General features: G+C 43.0%; 1 protein-coding gene and 1 long non-coding RNA gene across 3 annotated transcripts in view; both read right to left on the bottom strand.

Moving 5' to 3' along the window:
* Positions 1-19,523, bottom strand: part of enah (ENAH actin regulator) — a 104,146-nt gene that overhangs the window by 24,968 nt on the left and 59,655 nt on the right. For both annotated transcript variants that reach the window (XM_085134320.1, XM_085134321.1), the window contains exon 4: positions 14,118-14,190. In XM_085134320.1, the coding sequence (XP_084990446.1) occupies positions 14,118-14,190 (73 nt within the window). The remainder of the gene's footprint in view (positions 1-14,117; positions 14,191-19,523) is intronic.
* On the bottom strand, positions 2,562-14,111 carry LOC146502754 (uncharacterized). The gene is made up of 2 exons (XR_014869640.1): positions 11,835-14,111; positions 2,562-9,339 (listed from the first exon to the last, which is right to left on the bottom strand). It is a non-coding gene; the product is annotated as an uncharacterized LOC146502754 (long non-coding RNA).

The following is a 19,523-nucleotide window of genomic DNA, read 5'->3' as shown; positions in this document are numbered from 1 at the left end:
CATAACCTGCTCTACATCCCGAACCACCACCAACCTATATGAGGCAACTGACTGCATTACTAGCTGCAAAGTCAACTGAGCTCAACTTTGCAGCCTGCATGAACTAACGCTGCACGCTCAGTTTTATTGCTGGTAATTTAGAAGCTTGATCCAGACAGCTGTGATCTATGATACAGGGAAGAGTTAACAGGTGAATGATTTCAGTGTTTGGCTTCATTATGACTGATTCAGACCTCAAGTAGTACTCAGTCTCAGTTTGGTTGTGATGTGCCTGCAGAGCTCTTCAGCAGCTTACTGGGATTAGCCTGACCAGTAAAAGAGCAAAGAGGTGAAAAGATCAAAGTAAAATCTCTTCCTTCAGCAGTGGTATGAATGAAACATGGGTTTCTCCCATTTTCCACTAGCAGAGAGACATAAAACACCAAAGGATGGAAAGATGGAGAGAAAAGAATGATAGAAGGAAAAGGTGGAACTAAGCGAGCCCATGGAAGGTTGCTCCCTCCTTAACTCCCTTGTCTGCCTGTCACTCACACACTTAAACCGTCCCAGTTCTCACGGTGTCTCAGTTGTGCATTGATGTAATTACAGAAAAACGGAGCAAACCTGGATTCATGGCCAATGAAAGTGCAGCACAGCCATGTCTCTGAGGATTTCACAATCTTCTCTGGAGGCTTTCCAGATCTACAATAATCTACACTCTGATGACAAATTAGTCCCTGTGGGATCCTCAGCGCTGCAACAGCATCAGAATATCTTCGGGATTAAAAATAACTCATGATGTCATGGTTGACGGCAGTAAAAGAAGTTTCATCAGGAAGAGGTCCACGTTTTTCATTTATTTTGCAATTTTCTGTGTGATGATGGTCAAAGTGCTAGCAGCAAAATGTTAGCAGGGAAGTAGGCACCTGGTGCAATTTGTCAACCAGCAATGTTGGAAGTTATCCTAAAGCCTTTCTCTGTTCTAAATCCATATGTGCTTTATTAGTCAGACAGGGAAAGTGCAGAAATAATCCTCTGTGAAAAGGATGACTGCTCCAATCAGCTGCTGTTGAGATGTTTGTGGCAGACCCTGGGTACACATGAAAACACCTACGGGTCACTCCTAAAGCTTCATGATAATTTAATAGTTTGCAAGATTTAATTCCATCTGGTCCTAGAGATTAAACCAAAACACTGCCTGATGGTCAGAACATGAACAGCATGTCCCACTAGCAGGACAGATTATAACAGTTCAAAGACCTTCTGTAGAAGGTTAGATTTACAATGGTTCTCCCAAAAACACTGCTCACATCACGTGTTATTACTAACAACCACAAGTTATTTAAGATTGTTTTGTGTATTATTTCACTCCATTTCTGTCAGAATTACATCTAAAATGGTAAATTACATCATTGTTCTACATGTTTTATATTAGATATTAGTTAAGTTACAGCAAATGGAGTGTTAAAACATTTACACCAACCAATCACTGAATCCAAGCACAGTGGTTTTAAAAAAAATAAATAAAAAAAACATGTCTTGAACTTTTCCCAATACTGGAGGTGATCCAGTGCAGCAGGTTTCCACACTGCTAGCCTCTCCCAAGACTGTAAGCTAAAGAGACTAGGTGATTCACTGGAGAGTACGCCAACTGTCGGGACAATGTGCAGCATAATAAAGGTTATCTTTATCAAGTGACAAGTTCCAAATTAGAAGTGAGAATATTCATAGCCAACTTTTTACCTTTCAGCCTCTTTTAAAACTTCTTAAACTCATTTCGAGCTCTACATTTTTATTCTGGGATAGTAGAGAATAGCTTGGCATAAATCACAGTCTAGACAAATCCCGATTTAGCTGGTTGAATTTCAGATCCCTCACTGAAATTCTGATTAACTGACCCTACAAACAGAAGGTTTGAACTGCAGGTGGGTGGGGCTGCTGTGCTTACAGTTGTATTTTTACACATTTTTAACAAAACGTTCCCATTGAAGGGTGTGAAGGGTGTCTCAAGACCTTTGCACAGTGCTGTATATATGACAGAAAATAAAAGCAGACTAGTAGCATCTATGCTACAGAACTGTGTTCCCACAGGGACTTTTGTTGTAGGGGTACATTCTGACAAAGAAACATGAACTCCTAGAGATAGTGTAATTTGTCTTGTGTGCTCTCCCTCTGGTGACGGAGGTGTACTTGCTGAATCAGTTCTAATTAGAGCAAAGAGGCAATCTCAGCTCTGCTGTCAGGGTTGGAGTTTGTTTTGTTGTAGTTAAATGCCTCTGCTGGTGTTGATGAATGTCTTTAGGCTCAGAGGATATTCACGCTCTTGACTGGTGCAACTTTTTGCCCAGAAAAGGACATGGGAATCATGACTTTGACGTTTCAGGTTTCCAGCCTGAACATACAGGTTTCAGTGCAGGGCCATCCTTTTGTCTAAGTGCGATAAGTAGTAGTGTGCCAGCAGCTGGACAAACGTGTACACAAATGCTAAAATTTATGAACGTAACACACGCACACAGCATTCTTCTAAGAGGGAGATCATGACATTCCTACACAGTGAGCACATCAACTTAAAATATCCCATCTGGAGAGACGTGGTCGTGAAGAGTGTGAATGTGGTTAAATGTGTGTTCTCTTGTATCTGTGTACGGGAGGGAGCAGAGCGCCTGTAGTCTGTCAGGGGGACACCTTTGAGGTTATGACACAGTGTAGCCTTTCAGCTGATGTCATATGATAATAATAAGCACATTCCTGTTCAGTGAGAGCAGCTTCTCCCACAGCCGGAACTTCAAGCACACTCACACTCTTTCATTAATAACAACAGATGAGGAAATAGCTTTGTCACAAACGCTTTTATGGACAGAGAAATGAGGCTAGTGAAATTCCTTTTAATGTTGATACACAGTCAGTGTGTGTTAATGGAAATAAATCCATAATATAAAGCAGCCTGTGAATCTGGGTCAATTTTCAATTAACATTTGCAAATGTAAAATTTTACTTTAGAAACTAATAACTTCTGTTTCCGGTTTAGTTGTCATTCCATAAAATCTTTAATTGCTCCACTCAACTATATTCAAATAAATAGTTTCACAAAATGTATCAAAAAGCACATCTATCCATTCAGCTCATATTCTAATGTGTGAAATTCCCTCATAAACAGAAGCGAATAGATGGATGGATGGAATTCCATTAAAACCATCCAAACAGCACAAACACAGTGACAGGTTCAGTTCAGTGCCTCTGATTGGCTGTGGATAACAGGCATTACCTGCCAGTCAAAACAGTCACACACAGTTTCAATGAAATTTAAATGGGTGATTTACACCCCAAATAACTTTAACTCTTTTATTTACCAGACTAAACAAGTTATGGTCATGACTGAAGTCGGGCATTTTTAAACATGGAGTCTATCAGGACTGATGTGATTTTGGAGCAAGCTTCAAGTGACCGTTGGGGAATAGCAGTTTGCATACTTTGCGTGGTTCAAAAAAATCTTTCCAAAGTTTTTACAGTTTTCTGTCTAGGAGGCAGAGTTCAGTATCTTTTCTCTTTTCCAGAAATCTTTTATGGAATTCCATTCTGGAACTGACAGCATTTAATAAAGCAGAGTATGTCGTCACTTCCAGGAAACTGATGTAACAACTACCACATTAAATTCCCCTTCGTATACAGTCCTGTCTTATTTCCTGTCTCCAGTAGGTGAATCAAAAAACGAGCTCCCCTTCCCTCCGCATCCCTCTATGCCTCGCAGGGAAACGTCACAGGATTCAAAGCTGTGAAAAGCCTCGTGTACCGTTTAACTGGCGTCTCACTCGCCTCGTGACAAGCGTTGCTGGGAAACCGTTGCTATGCAAGTGTGGGCAGTGGCGCGGCCTGAATCTCGGCATGCACGCATATGCATATGCACACACGTTCCTTTCGTCTTTGCAAAAACTTTGAGATACTCAGGAAGTCGGGAAGGATTTGGGATGATATTGAAAACATCAAAAGGCTTACAGTCAAAAGTGAGAGGCACGAAACAGAGGGAGAGAGCTGCACAAGCACAATGCAAACAGCTATAGAACAGGATCTGCAGTCAGGCTGTAAGGATCAAAGAACTGCAAATGTTCTCAATAGGAGTTAATATTTTTAGTTAGGCAAGAAGTATTAAAAAAAATTATAAAGACTACTCCTAATGAACTAAAACTAAATAAAAATAGAAGTGTATATGGTGGAAAAGTAGTATAAGTCAAAAACAAATCAGTCTAAAGTGAAAGAAAAAGTTTGAGTCACCATCATGTTCAGCTCCATCAGGACAGGAGTCCCTATAGCAGTCGCAGCGTGGAGGCTCTTCCACACCAACCCATCACACAATCATTACACACCGTTTCTGTATTTCCAGCAAGCTCTAACGGACAGTAACTGAGTGACTACATTCTGTCAGCTTTAATCAGATACAGAATAACTAAATAAAGCTAAACTGTGAGCGAATTAACAGAAAAATGTCAGTGTTCATTTAACACTGTATTATATGTATTATATATAACACGGTTATCTATAAAGAGAACCTTAACCTTAACCTCTGTGTAACGTCAGCACAATCTGTCCGAGCAGAAGAACACCGCCCGTTTCAGCCGATTTATTTTTGTTTTACTTCATCCTGAATGACGAGTGATTTTATTCACTGGCTGTAGCACTCACTGACCCTGGAAATATTTATCTGTACAGTCCTTCATACTGAAATATTGTATGAATATTTCAATCTGTGGCTTTAAGACATTCGGGTGTTTAAACATCGAGCTGAAAATGATGTCACAATCTGCCTTTGCCATTTTGCCACAAGTGACAACTGCACTGAAACTCCTGGGACACTCAAGTCTGGCAAAATCTGCTGGCCAGCTGGAGTCAGCGGCTTGCTTGATTGGCTCACAGGACAAGGAAGTGTTGTCTGAATGGACAGGAGCCCAGATGGACCATATGGACCTACTCTATGAAGAATCTAGTCCAAATGTGCAATATACACATACACACACTCCATGTGTCATGTGACCCACTGACAAAAGAGCCCAACCCTGCTATCAAAGCAATCGGTCTTAGAGTTTTGAGTGTGTACTTGCATGCAAAGAGTGTGGATTAATATCCAGCACTGTCATTTGAGAATATCTATGGATATCAGCACTAGTTTGTGAGAGCGCTCGTTTCCACCAGCAGCTGCTGTGCTCTTACCTTCGAGTTCCTTCGCTAACAGCTAACAGAACCTGAGCAGAAACACACATGCATCTTTATCCTCTCCCATACCTCCATCCTCGCTTTCATTCAAGGCGATGCAACACATTTCCTCTTTTGCTCTCTCCCCCGACAACTCGCTCGCTCCCACACAGCACACGGCTATTTATAACACAGCCTATTATTTCCAGCTCGTGTCCTTTTAATCTGAGGGTAGTACCCATTTCTGAACAGGTGGTTCAGCTTCACTTTTTCCCTTAGCTGCAGAATGAATACATGCAACAAATCACTCACTCCTGAAGTGGCATTGTCTGCTTGCTTTCATTCATCTATGTATTCATGAGAAGGAGGAATACTAAGGGGGGGGGGGGGGGGGGGGGGGGGGGGGGACGACAACAAACAGGGAAACGTGCATCATTTTCCCCTCCTATCATGTGACTCAGTGGAAAATCCCATCACAGAGATGTTTGGATATTCTGGCCTTTCCACAGTAGAAGGATCTCAGTGTTTGCTTCTCACACAGAGCAGAGACCCACAAGTGAGCAAGAAAAAGCCACACTGATGAGTGTGGAATGAGTCTGAATGAACATGTGGTTAACTGAGAAACAAGGTGGATCTCAAAACGAGGCAGAGAGGAATTTGGAGAGGGGGAAAGACAATCTCAGTATATCCACACTCTCAATTTCTTTATTCACTCCCAATCTCTATCATTCACACAGCACAAGGCTGAATGATTCCTGATGAACAGCAGAGAGCAAACTGAAATTAAATATTAGCTCCTTTGATGATAGTGTCTGCAATTATTCATAACAGACATGAAACAGGCTGGATGAGACAAAGGTGTCAAAGACAACTTATAAGACAACATAAAATAAACGTCAGTGAAACTTATGAGTGACTTTTTTGTTTAAGTGCTTCCCAATAAAGATTAAAAATAAGATAAATTACAAACAGGGAGTGAAAGATGAAAGATTGAAGGTGGTGAAACACTCTAGCAATCTCTTCAGCTACTTTAGCCATAGTCTGATGCTATGCTAGCTCTTCTTTGTCATAACCTGACCCCGAACTAGACCCAGAAGAGTTTCCTTAATAATGCTGTAAGATGCTGGCCTATCAAGTTAGTCTACCAGTAGAATAAGAGACAGAACCTCTGTGATTAATCTACATCAAAATGTCAGTAAACTTCCTGCTAGGATTACAAATGTTGAGCAGTGTTTGAGATGTGAACTTGGCCACCTTATCAAGGTTACAGCCAGTAGTCAAGGGAAGCAGCAGAGGCGGTTTCCTAACGTGGAAGAAGTGAAAAGTTGTGAATACTTTCCAAATGCACAGTATAGAGCTCAATGAGTTTGAGCCTGTTATTGAAATAGGATACCACTGAGGCAACAAGGCTGTTTGTGAAATTTGTTCCCTCAAAAATCCCTCCCTTCTGCAATCAAGTGTAAGTGGTTTTATTACAAAGTGGAAAAGTTTATGAAACACAGCAACTCCTGACCACAGATCAAAGTTATAAAGTTAGAGCCTGGTCGCTAGGTCTGCCACAATTAGTTGACTAGTCACGATTACGTCAATGACAAGTTTAATATTCGACGCGTCGTTTAAAGCCTTGTAAGATCCTGAAAGACGCAGGAATAAGTAGTAGGATTTAAGAGTGTAATAATGGATTGAAACAGAAGATGGCAGCACGCCATGTACAAGGATGCCAGCTGCCGTTAAACCCTGAAGAAGAAGAAGCAACTCCGGTATCATAGCTGTGTCCAAATTCAGGGGCCGCATCCTTCGGAGGCCGCATTTGAGGGCCGATTACGTTACAGTGACGCAACGAAGGCTTTCCAAATTCGAAGACTTCTGCAATCCCCATATTTAAAAAAGATGGGTCGGGCATATCCTTTGTGGCCCAACCTATCCCAGAATTCATAGCACGGCTCAGCCAATTCCAGTTTCCAACAATAGTGGCAGCTACTTAGTTTTAATTTTAATCTTATTATTCTTTCTGGGTCACAAAATAAACTTTTAACATATTTTCAGGGGAGAATGTAGCTGTGTAAACTTCAAATATCTGCCCAGTTTATCAAGACATCACATATTTGTAAAAGTGCTCCTTTAGACATCTAGACAGGGTTCAAGGCTCACTAGAGCCTGCGAGATAACTTCGATAACTTAAAACTGTTGTTGTTTGGCTTTTTTCAGTGTTTTATTTGTTCCTGAGTAAATTTGTTTGGCTGAGATTAAAGTTACAGTTTTCACACAGCTGAATAAACATCAAACAGAAAACTGATTAAACAGAAGTGTGAGATGGTAGAGAATTTACTCCAGTGTCCTGTTATATTTTAGATAGCAAGGAGCAGACAGCTGAGTTTATTAAACTCCACTGAGACAATCTGCAAAATTCATTAAAAGTTTAATAAACTATCATCTCGTCTTTATTTTTAGTTAGCACATACCTTAAACACTTCAAGCTGTAGGCTAATGATAGTTATATAAGCGCAGACGCACGCTGATGCAATAAGCTGTACGTTTTACGTCCAATGGATGCATGATCTGATTAGTTGACTAATCGCAAAAATAATTTGTGACTAGTCGACTATCGAAATAGCCGTTTGTGGCAGCCCTAGTGGTCGCAAGTGCTGCAAGAGTCATCAGTGCGCTGCAACTTGATAACTACAGTTTATCAGTCAAACATCCTCTGGCATTAATGTCAGGTGACAGTGCCAACCACTACACCACCATGACAGCACACGTCGTTAACTTTACCTAATTTTAGATGGCCTTAGCTCTCTAGCATTGCTAAAATACTGTCTGAAACCACATCAGTCTTCCTGATGTAAAGCCTTTGCTATGAATATGAGCCATAGTTGATCCCACAGCAACACAAGCTACCTGCTGAAGTTTAGAAAATTTAGAATTAAAAGTCTCAAAAATGGCTTTTAGATTGCCATGGATTAACTACGGGTGTGTCTACAGTCAGATGAAAACCACAAACCTTTTGAGTGATTAGCTGACGTAGGCAAGATGTACAGTGGAGGTACACAGAGCCAAGACTGAATTCATGTGTTGGACAGTTTGGTCAGATCAGCAAACACTACAAACTGATCCTACAAATTAAAATCCCATGATGACTGTTTCACAGATGTTCCAATAAACAGTCAACAAAACCAGCTGGATCACAGACAGTGGTGTAATGAGGGGATGTAAGAGCCATCTGTTGTTCAAAAAGTAATATTTGTAAACCCAAGAGTCCAAAGCTTGCAGTGAGTTTGTGTTTCTTTTAATAAAGCAGAAAGGTTAGTACTTATGTGCATTTAATCTTTACACTACTCTCCTCACATCGCCTCTTCTCCCGTCACCGACCCCCTAACTTTTCTCAACCTATGTTCTCTTTGATCCACACATCCTTTGCACACTCTTCCACGGGCTTGACAGTAGCCTCTGTATCATAAGATGACCTCCGTCACGTCTTCACTTGCTGCCTGTCTGTCATCTGCTGCTAAGTGTGGAACGTGACTGGAACTGGGAACAAGAGCAGGGAAGGGAAGGTAAGAAGGAAGAGATCGATGACAGCAGGCAGAGACAAAACGGTAAAAGACAAAAAGCAATAGGGAAGTGGGAAAAAAATCAAGAAGAAATGGAGGGGACGCCAGCTGCCAGATTCAAGTTTCCCTCCAACACAATTAGAAGTACTGAGGCCCACTTTTACAGAAATCACTGCACTTTTCCATTTATTTCTAATAATGAGATAAACTAAAACAAGTAAATGGAACCACAGCTAATATAACCAGTTAAAAAAAATTATCTAATATGCTTCCTTCTACTATGGGAAAAAGTTTGGTGGGTGGCCATGTCAAAAACACCATATATATTATTGCATTTTGCATGTGTCTGCAAGTCTAAGTGCCCTTTGAATTTTGCAGGAATGCAAAGATGATTTTGCAGTATGTTGGAAAAATCTGTCTTAAGCATTACTGGACTTGCTGTGGCAGCCGGTTAAAAAGGTGCATGTAAACAGTCTAAATAGTCTATGTCAGAAGCACAAATGCAACACAGTTCTAGTCAAATTACAAAATCCCCCCCCCCCCCCCCCCCAAAAAAAACCAAAACAAACAAAAACAAAGCAAAACCCGAAAACAAAAACCCCAGTTCAGCCAAAACCCACATTTACTCAATTCAATTCAATTCAATTCAATTTTATTTATATAGCGCCAAATCACAACAAATGTCGCCTCAAGGCGCTTCATAGATACAGAGAAAAGCCCAACAATCATATGACCCCCTATGAGCAAGCACTTTGGCGACAGTGGGAAGGAAAAACTCCCTTTTAACAGGAAGAAACCTCCGGCAGAACCAGGCTCAGGGAGGGGCGGCCATCTGCTGCGACCGGTTGGGGTGAGAGAAGGAAGACAGGATAAAGACATGCTGTGGAAATGAGACAGAGATTAATAACAGATACGATTCAATACAGAGAGGTCTGTTAATACATAGTGAGTGAGAAAGGTGACTGGAAAGGAAAAACTCAATGCATCATGGGAATCCCCCGGCAGCCTACATCTATTGCAGCATAACTAAGGGAGGATTCAGGGTCACCTGGTCCAGCCCTAACTATATGCTTTAGCAAAAAGGAAGGTTTTAAGCCTAATCTTAAAAGTAGAGATAGTGTCTGTCTCCCGAATCCAAACTGGAAGCTGGTTCCACAGAAGAGGGGCCTGAAAACTGAAGGCTCTCCCTCCCATTCTACTTTTAAATACTCTAGGAACAACAAGTAGGCCTGCAGAGCGAGAGCGAAGTGCTCTAATAGGGTGATATGGTACTACAAGGTCATTAAGATAAGATGGGGCCTGATTATTTAAGACCTTGTATGTGAGGAGCAGGATTTTGAATTCAATTCTGGATTTAACAGGAAGCCAATGAAGGGAAGCCAAAACAGGAGAAATATGCTCTCTCCTTCTAGTCCCTGTCAGTACTCTTGCTGCAGCATTTTGGATTAACTGAAGGCTTTTCAGTGAGTTTTTTGGACATCCTGATAATAATGAATTGCAGTAGTCTAGCCTGGAAGTAATAAATGCATGAACTAGTTTTTCAGCGTCACTCTGAGACAGGATATTTCTAATTTTAGAGATGTTGCGCAAATGGAAGAACGCAGTCTTACATATTTGTTTAATATGTGCGTTGAAGGACATATCCTGGTCAAAAATGACTCCAAGGTTCCTCACAGTGTTACTGGAGGCCAAGGTAATGCCATCCAGAGTAAGAATCTGGTTAGATACCATATTTCTAAGCTTTTCAGCGCCGAGTACAATGACCTCAGTTTTATCTGAGTTAAGAAGCAGAAAGTTAGTGGCCATCCAAGTCTTTATGTCTTTAAGACATTCCTGCAGTTTAACTAATTGGTGTGTGTTATCTGGCTTCATGGACAGATAGAGCTGGGTGTCATCTGCATAGCAGTGAAAATGTATGCTATGTCTTCTAATGATGCTGCCTAGGGGAAGCATGTATAATGTAAACAGAATTGGTCCTAGCACCGAACCCTGTGGAACTCCATAATTAACCTCAGTGTGTGAAGAGGACTCTCCATTTACATGCACAAATTGGAGTCTATTAGATAGATATGATACAAACCACTGCAGTGCAATACCTGTAATACCTACAGCATGTTCTAATCGCTCTAATAGAATATTATGGTCAACAGTATCGAATGCTGCACTAAGGTCAAGAAGGACAAGCACAGAGATGAGTCCACTGTCAGAGGCCATAAGAAGATCATTTGTAACCTTCAATAAAGCTGTTTCTGTGCTGTGATGAACTCTGAAACCTGACTGAAACTCTTCAAATAAACCATTCCTCTGCAGATGATCTGTTAGCTGTTTGACAACTACTCTTTCAAGGATTTTTGATATGAAAGGAAGGTTGGAGATTGGCCTATAATTAGCTAAGACTGCTGGGTCTAGAGATGGCTTTTTGAGTAAAGGTTTAACTGCAGCCACCTTGAAGGCCTGTGGTACATAGCCGATTATTAGAGATAGGTTGATCATATATAAGATCGAAGAATTAATCAATGGCAGGACTTCTTTGAGCAGTTTTGTAGGAATGGGGTCTAAAAGACACGTTGATGGTTTGGAGGAAGTAATTATTGAAGTTAACTCAGAAAGATCGATTGGAAAAAAAGAGTCTAACTTAACATCAATGGTACTAAGAGTAGCTGTAGATAATATTACATCTGTGGGATGATTATTGGTAATTTTTTCTCTAATGATAAAAATTTTATTTGTGAAGAAGTTCATGAAGTCATCACTAGTTAACGTTAAAGGGATGGTTGGCTCAACAGAGCTCTGACTTTTTGTCAGCCTGGCTACAGTGCTGAAGAGAAACCTGGGGTTGTTCTTATTTTCTTCAATCAGTGATGAGTAGTAAGCTGTTCTGGCTTTGCGGAGGGCTTTCTTATAAAGCAACAAACTATTTCTCCAGGCTAAATGATGATCCTCTAAATTTGTGACACGCCATTTCCTCTCCAGATTACGAGTCATCTGCTTTAGGGTACGTGTTTGAGAATTATACCACGGGGTCAGGTACTTCTGATTAGAGACCTTAGTTTTCACTGGAGCTACAGTATCCAGAGTCGTACGTAGTGAGGAGGTGAAATTATTAACAAGATAATCGACCTCAATGCCTTCCCTGTCTCACAGTACACAATACTTTACTGAATGACGTGTTCAGCAGGATTGGAGTTTGGTTATTTGGAGTATCATCATGCAATGTGCTTGAACACCTGGATTGATCATGTTTCAAGTGTTACACATTTCACTTTGATGCCCCTATTTATTTCTCACTTCATTGTTAACTCCACGTTGTTGTAATAAGGTGTTGTTGGTTGACTCATGTGGTGCATTAACACAAAACTATTAAGACAGCCAAGGCGTATCAAGAATTGCTCTGCCTGTGAGAGCGCTGAACAGGTTCTGAATCTTAGCCAACAGCTGTGCTCCATTAATGCAGCCCTGTGTGTATCCATGTAACTGTGTGTGTAGCTGTTCCATGGTTTCTATATTACCTCAAGAACAAGTGGCCTTGTATGGAGAAGAAAAACAAGGTTTTGTTTGAGTGTATGCGCGCATAAGACTGTATATCCACAGCATTCAGAGGCTTTATGTTACAGCTGAGCTTTGCTGGTGTCACTAAGCACATAAAGATGACAATTGTTTGTTATTCTCTGCCGTTACTCATTTTAAAACAATAATACAGCCCAATCTCTGAGCATAGCTACTATTTTACCATTTGTTTATACTTAAATCTGGCCCACGGCTTTAAACTGTTCCCACAGACTATCTAAAATATGGACCTCACCCACTGATGAATAATCTTATTTTATTTTCTTGATTTGCCATCACATTGCACGCTCAAACAGAAGTGACTCAATCACAAGAAGGTCTGTTCTAATTCCCACCTTGCTTTATCATTGTTCTAGGCATTAACCAGGGCCTTACAAACTTAACTTACGAAATAATCACCACTGTGTCCATAAAAATGCATGGTATGTCCTTCAATATTGAATAATCTGTATGATTGATAACTTCTGTAACAAAGTAACGACATAACGGCTTGATCAGTATGAGGAGAAGAAGAGAGTGCAGGCAGAGTGGACATTGGTGTCAGAGGTGATCTGTGACAGATGGTAGTGAGACCTCACCAAAGAGAAAGAAGGAAAACTAAAAGTGGCAAAGTGTAAATGTTAGGATTTTCACTGAGTGTGAACAAGATGGACACAATGAGCATGTCAGAGGGACAGATCGGGTTCAGAAACTTGGAGCTACTGTTAGAGAGGCTAGGTGAGATAGTTTGGACATGTGCAGGAAGAGGGAGTCTGGATAATATAGGCAAAAGGATGGCGTAGATGGAGCTGCCAATCAGGAGGAAAACAGGAAGACCACAGGATGGATGTAGTGAAGGTGATACAGTGAGATTATCTGCTGTGGCTCCCTCTGTAGGGAGCAGCCGAAAGCCAACAACAATGAAGACGTAGCAGTAACTAATCTGATTACTGGATTTAGAGAGCAGGGAGGAGGAACGCAGTAAAGCGATGAGTCGAGAAAGGGAAATTATGTTTGGTGCAGTAAAGTGTGGTCAGACCAGAAACAACTGTCTTCTTCTGCTAATACAACATTAATTCTCTTTACAAGCATCTGCACAGACAGCATGCTAACATGCTAAAACAAAGCTAGAAGCAGCAAAGCAGTCAAAGCCTGATCTTCAACAGGTAACAAAAGCAGTGGTTAGTGTTGTAGCATCCATTTCTACCTGTCCTGTTCCTACAGCAGGAATAGGACCTGGTTTACAACTTTGTTGACAAAGATCATGTGTGCATCCTCATTAGATCAGGGGCTTGTGTCAGCATGTGGGAATATAAGCTTTAGGTTTATATCAGCAGTCCCAGACCTTTTTTGCGCCACTTACCGGTTTATGTCAGGCAATATGTTCACGAACTGGGCTTGAGGTGTCACGGATAAATACAAGAAAATAAAATCAGTACCAGTACCAAAAAAACAAAAAAGATTTACTCATAACACAAGGGAAAAGACCCAGGAAAAGGGAGTTAATGGAGTTAATTAAAGAGTTAATTAAAAAAAAATCATGATAAAAACCCTAAAAACCATAAATTTAACACCCAAGTTGAGGCTTGGGTGAACCTCTCGTGGCCTGGTACCAAACGACTCACGGTCCGGGGTTGGGGACCGCTGGTTTATATCATTACTGGTAATTATGTGCCATTATATTCCATGCCATGGTACAGTGTAACACAAAAGTTATGTAACAAGTAGTGTGAAGAAGTACTTGCCAGGTAGCGATTAATATCATGTATTACTTATTTTAATACATGATATGTAATGCATTACTTAGTGTTGGACCCTGCATTATGACAGACTTTAAGCATGAAAAGTAGTCCTTACCTCCTCTGCAGGTCCATCTCCTCTGGTGTGGGACCATTCTGAACCTGGGGGCCCTGTCTGGGCAACGTAGGACCTGTAGAGGGCAACACATACACACACACACACACACACACAGCAACTGTTAGACATTCAGCTCACATGATCATTGTTCCAGTAAAAGTCTCTGACCTATCAAAATACAAGGTTTTTAAGGTAACCTGTGCAAAGAGCTGCTCAGAGCAGTTCATAGTGAAAACAGGGAGATTCTCCTGGTTGCCATAGTAACCAAATTATCTGGCAAAATATCTGCAGTTTATCTGGCTTCTGTAGCTCTCTGGTGGCTTCATGTCCTGTAAAGCCATTTCTGGCAGACACTTGTTATTTGCTAAGAAAGGGAGGTAAATACTCGGAGATGGACTGAAGCGCCAGGTCTGAGAGAAGAAAGAGAAAAAGCAGCACCAGAAAGAAAAAACAAAACTAGCACCAAAAGGCTGTGTGGAATCTTTAACACGCTCACGTTTCATATTCAATCCAAACACGCAAACACTCAGTGCTTCCACATACACTCCAGGTTCAAGTCATTCCACCAGCCCACCCTCTTCCTGTAGGAACATTTGGATGCAGAGCAGTTCTCCCTTTCTTCTCTTGTTAACTGAGATGCATCTCAGACTCCCAGGGGGGCTTTGAGCTTTCAGTGTGTCCAGTTAGATTTTTTTTTTCCAAAGGAAACATCATCACAATAAAGAGCAGTGTGAAAAATATAAGCTTAAAATAAAAGTAATAAACAATGATGTGAGTCTCTGGAATTAAGTAAATTCAAAGTGTAGATGGTGGAAATCACAGAATTAGCCCTGTTTCATTTGAAACGCTGAATTTAGAACATCCAGTCATTTTTATAAAAGCTCAAAACCTTCTGAACAGAAACCAGCCATTTTTGTAACCAAGCAGGTACAGCAGGTGTGTGTGAGAGTGTGTGTTTGTGTATTTTGTATACAGACAAAGCAATAGGAACTAGTCAGAATCATGCGAGGTCGAACTGAAGACAAACACAGTTTTCTGAGAATCTGCCAAGTCTGTCTGACAGTGACCTATAGGGATGGGTACTGGTATGGTTCTGACATAAACGGTAGTAACCAGACTGAAAAGCAGCGCACATTTCGGTGCTTTATTTCGGTGCTTTTTTGTTTCCTGAGCTGTGATATACTTTAGATTCTAGCCAATCGTTTTACGTTTCCGAGGATAGTAGGCGGGTCCAGGTACGTACGTTCTTTTAGAGCAGAGCTACAGATTAAAAATGCCCAAGGCGAAGCGGTCAAAAGTCTGGCTGTACTTCACAGCAAAATATGCAAACTCAGCAGCCTGCAACAAGTGCTTTTGGCTGATACTGTGATACTGTCAAAGAAGGTAACACCTCAAATCTGATGAAACACCTGGCGTTTTTTTAAAAGCCGAGAAATGCGCTGTATTTGATGGCTTGCTGCGAGACCTCACACCGTGCACATCTACTGCGGCGTGGTGCCTGTTATCGGACCCGGAGTTTGCAACATCTCCCAAAAACCCGAAGAGTAGAGTCCTGGCCCCTAGCCCTGCCAGTGTAGCAGAAATGATGACGGATGATGATGACAACAGCAGCCGTTCTTCTCTGCGTGAGTAGCTTAATGTTGTTTGTGTGTAATTTACTTTGAGTAGGCTAACCATGTTATTACATTAATGCATGTAAGGTGAACTAGCAAACATCATCATAGCTACATGCGGCTGTCTTCTTGTTTGATGGCAGATGCTCCCTTCACCCTGGCCAAAAAGGCTAAAATGGCCAAAGAAAAAGTGGAAAACAGTTAAACATGAGAGGTTTTTTTTTTTTTTTTGCCTGTCCCGTTTGGCTCTTTTGCCATCAGAATTATTGTCTAAAGGCGAAGAAAGATGCCCAACGGATTTTCTTTACCAAATTGACCATCCCAGCTTTGCCGTAATGGTCCATTTGATTCACCTTTTATTCTTTATTTTATTTTCACTTGCTGAATACGGGACAGACTTGACTGGGGGAAAGAAAAAGGAGAAAGAAAGAGGGAAAGAAAAACAGTTGAGAAGAGGGACGGGGGAGAAGGGCAAAAAACAAAAACCAACAGAATAAGCAGAAAAAAAAAAAAAAAGAAAAAAAAAATACATATATCGATCACCTGGATCACCTGTTGAGAAAGAAAAAAGAAAACAAGCAGAAGAAAACGAGAGTAATACAATAAACCACATCACAATGATATATGGGAATATGACAGTAAATACTAAATATTAAACATTATTGTGCAGCACGTAAGATCGACAGCACAGTGTGCATTGAGGTAGGAGCCAAAAAGGGTGTAGTTTGTGTGTGTGATCACCTGTGTGTACACCTGTGAGCATGGACGCGCTTGTTTTCTTAAAAGGTTCCCTCATGTAATGATCTGCTAGAGGGTGTGGGGGGCCACTGCCCCGTCCTCCAGGGCATGAAGCAGGTATGGAGGAGATCAAAACTCCAGACATCCAGAGGCCCTCAGAACACAAGAGACCAAGGAAGACCAACAGAGGGGCAGCCGTGCCACTGTCCCAGAAAGAGCTGAGGAGAGTCCCAGATGAGGGGTCACCCAGCAGCCACGGAGCAGAAGTCAGGGGGGGTTGCAGTGACGTGCCCGTGAGCTCCGCCGGCAGCCAGCTGTGCCTGAGTGACCGAGCCCCAGGCCGAGAGGCCGGGGGCACCCCACCTCCAAAGTGGCCCAAGCGAGCCCCAGGCTCCAGGCCCCGATAAGCAGCCGCCAAGGAGTGAGCCGGTGTGTACCCGGACGCCCACCCCCAGACACAAAGAACCACCAACGCACCGATGTCTGAGGGAGTCCGCCCCCGGCAGGGGAAGTGGTGGGGGGAGATAGGCCTCCAAACCTTGGAGGGCCTGAGCTGTCCTCAGAGAGGTGGCGTCTGATACCCAACCTGACATATAGACACAGACATACAGGCACACACAGATACAAACATCCATTCCCACCCTCATGCTCTCATATGCACTTACTCCACACTCAACCAACGTGGAGACAGACATAAAGAGATGCTGTACACACAATCACACTCCCCAAGCGTACTCTACGAACCGGGTCTAGGTACCCTTGCCCCTGGAGGGGGGAACTGCACCCAGACCCAGGTTGTGTTACCCTTTTCCCTGCGGTGGGGAGAAGCAGACCGCCCCGACTCCGCAGCAGCAGGGAGGCCCCACATTCCGGACCCCAGTCGGACGGCCAACTCCTCCTCCTAGCCCCCCTGCTCCAGCCGACCGCAGAGAACGAGGGCGAGAGAAGACTCCTAACCTCCCTCCACCCGCTCATTGTAGTGTTGATGTATGTGTGTTCTAAGGTGCATTTAAAACCCAGGAGGGCATGGAGCTACCTGCCAGAGAGCAGCAGGTAAGCGCATAGTCCCTCCTGCTAGCCCTCAATGTCTACGTGTATTTAAAATTGAGAGGTGGGCAACGACGCCAGGGGTGAGGTGTACACCCTGATGGTAATTGGGATTCCGTGTAGCGTGCCCACCCCCAAGATCCTATATGTATGTGTAATGAGAGTGTGAGTAATGTGAATGTCTAAGTTGCGGGATAAAATTGAGGCAGAGGCAGCCAGAAGGGGACAGAGGGGGGGGGGGGGGGGGTTACCTCCTCTGCACCCTGGTGACACACCCCTACTCCAAGGCCCTGCATGTGTGGGTGGTTGTGGTGGAGCGGGAAGAGGGAGGCAGCTGGAGATGGGGAGGGAAGGAAGGGAGGGGCAAGTGACCCCTCCCTGGGGCCAGCTCCCCCGCTGACCCCAGTAGGCACCCCCATACTCCGCGACCCGCCAGGGAAGGGGGGCCCAGGCCCATCCGAACCGGGGCCCAGTGCAGCGGCGCCGCCCGGCCCCACAGAGCCCGGGGCAGTCCACCCAACCCCACCACAGAGAAAACTGCACCCACCCCATCATCCACTCATCTTCCAGACTACATAAGACAATAGACGCCCAGGCTGAGATCTTCCTCCACCTCTCCTGTATCTCCCCCTCTTGCAGAGAGAGTTCCTGAGAGAGGAAAGCTCCTGCAAGATGTGACAACCCCCCCCCACCAGTTGAAGAGCCCCCCAGGTGGCTCGGCGCACCGGCGGCACCCTGCACCAGTGGTGGGCCCCCATATACCCACCGGCCCACAACCCCGGCAACACACCAACCAGGACCCAGGCCCCGAGGCCCGGCCAGGGCCCCAGGCCAGAGCCGGAGCGCCCCCAGAACCTCACGCCCGTCCCGGATCCACCCAGGGGCAGCCAGGCTACCAGGTCAGTAACCCCCGTCCGTCAGCACAGACCCTCCCCTAGCCCCGCTGCACGTAGCCACGAGGAAACCGTCACCTAAGAGCCAACAGAGCCCCTAATTGGCCATGACCGCTACCCCGGGTTGAGCCCCCCAAGGAAGATGCTCCCGGGGAACCCCCCGACGCCCTAAGCCTGACCCTACCCCCACACCAATCACAACAGTGAAGGCGAGACCAAAATATGACCCCCCACCCCCACTAGGTGATGGAGCTGATCAGAGGAGCCCAGAGCGATTGATCTGATGTGGTGGCAGAGGCTGTATCAAGACTAATGTAATCTAATAGATAATTTCTATATTGGTTAGAATTAAGATTGTTTTTATTTTTCCAGTTCATGAGGACTGTTTTCTTAGCTATGCATAGGGCAGTGAAAACCATATGGGCTATATTCTTTTCTGAAGTGACATTATCTAAGCTGCCCAACAAACACACTAAGGGGGAAGTTGAAATGTTACATTTCAGACACTTTGATAAGTCTTCACATATCTCGCGCCAAAACTTCTGAACTGGTGGACAGAACCAAAGAGCATGGATATAATTGTCCGGTGAATTGGTTTGGCAGTGTGAGCAGTTGTTGGTAGATGCAAAGCCCATCTTGAACATCCGATGACCTGTATAGTGCACTCTATGTAGTATTTTGTATTGAATTAATTGAAGACTGGGATTTCTGATTAGATGAAAGGTTTTTAAGCAAATCTGAGACCAGAAGTTTTGGTCTAAGTTAACTGATAAATCCGCTTCCCATTTTGCAATAGGAAGTGATATTGATTCATCTGTTTTAGAAAGCATTCTGTATATTTTGGATAGTAATTTGGGGGTTTTAAGAGTAAAAAATTGAACCACACTTGGTGGTGTTTGTAGTTCAACTTGACCCGGTTTAAATTTCTTTTTTATTATGGATTTAATTTGTTGATATTCTAAAAATCTTTTCTTGTTGATCCCATATTGTGTAACTAGTCTGTCAAATGAAATAAATTCTGTTCCTTCTAGTATATGTTCTACATATTTGATTCCTTTACCATTCCAATCTGAAAAGTTTATCATATTATTGTTTTGTAATATGTCAGGGTTGTT

The sequence above is a fragment of the Neolamprologus multifasciatus genome, chromosome 15 (assembly GCF_963576455.1).
Source record: "Neolamprologus multifasciatus chromosome 15, fNeoMul1.2, whole genome shotgun sequence".
Classification (NCBI taxonomy): Eukaryota; Metazoa; Chordata; class Actinopteri; order Cichliformes; family Cichlidae; genus Neolamprologus; species Neolamprologus multifasciatus.
The sequence above is the reverse complement of the archived record's forward strand: the minus strand, read 5'-3'. Positions and strand labels throughout refer to the sequence as shown.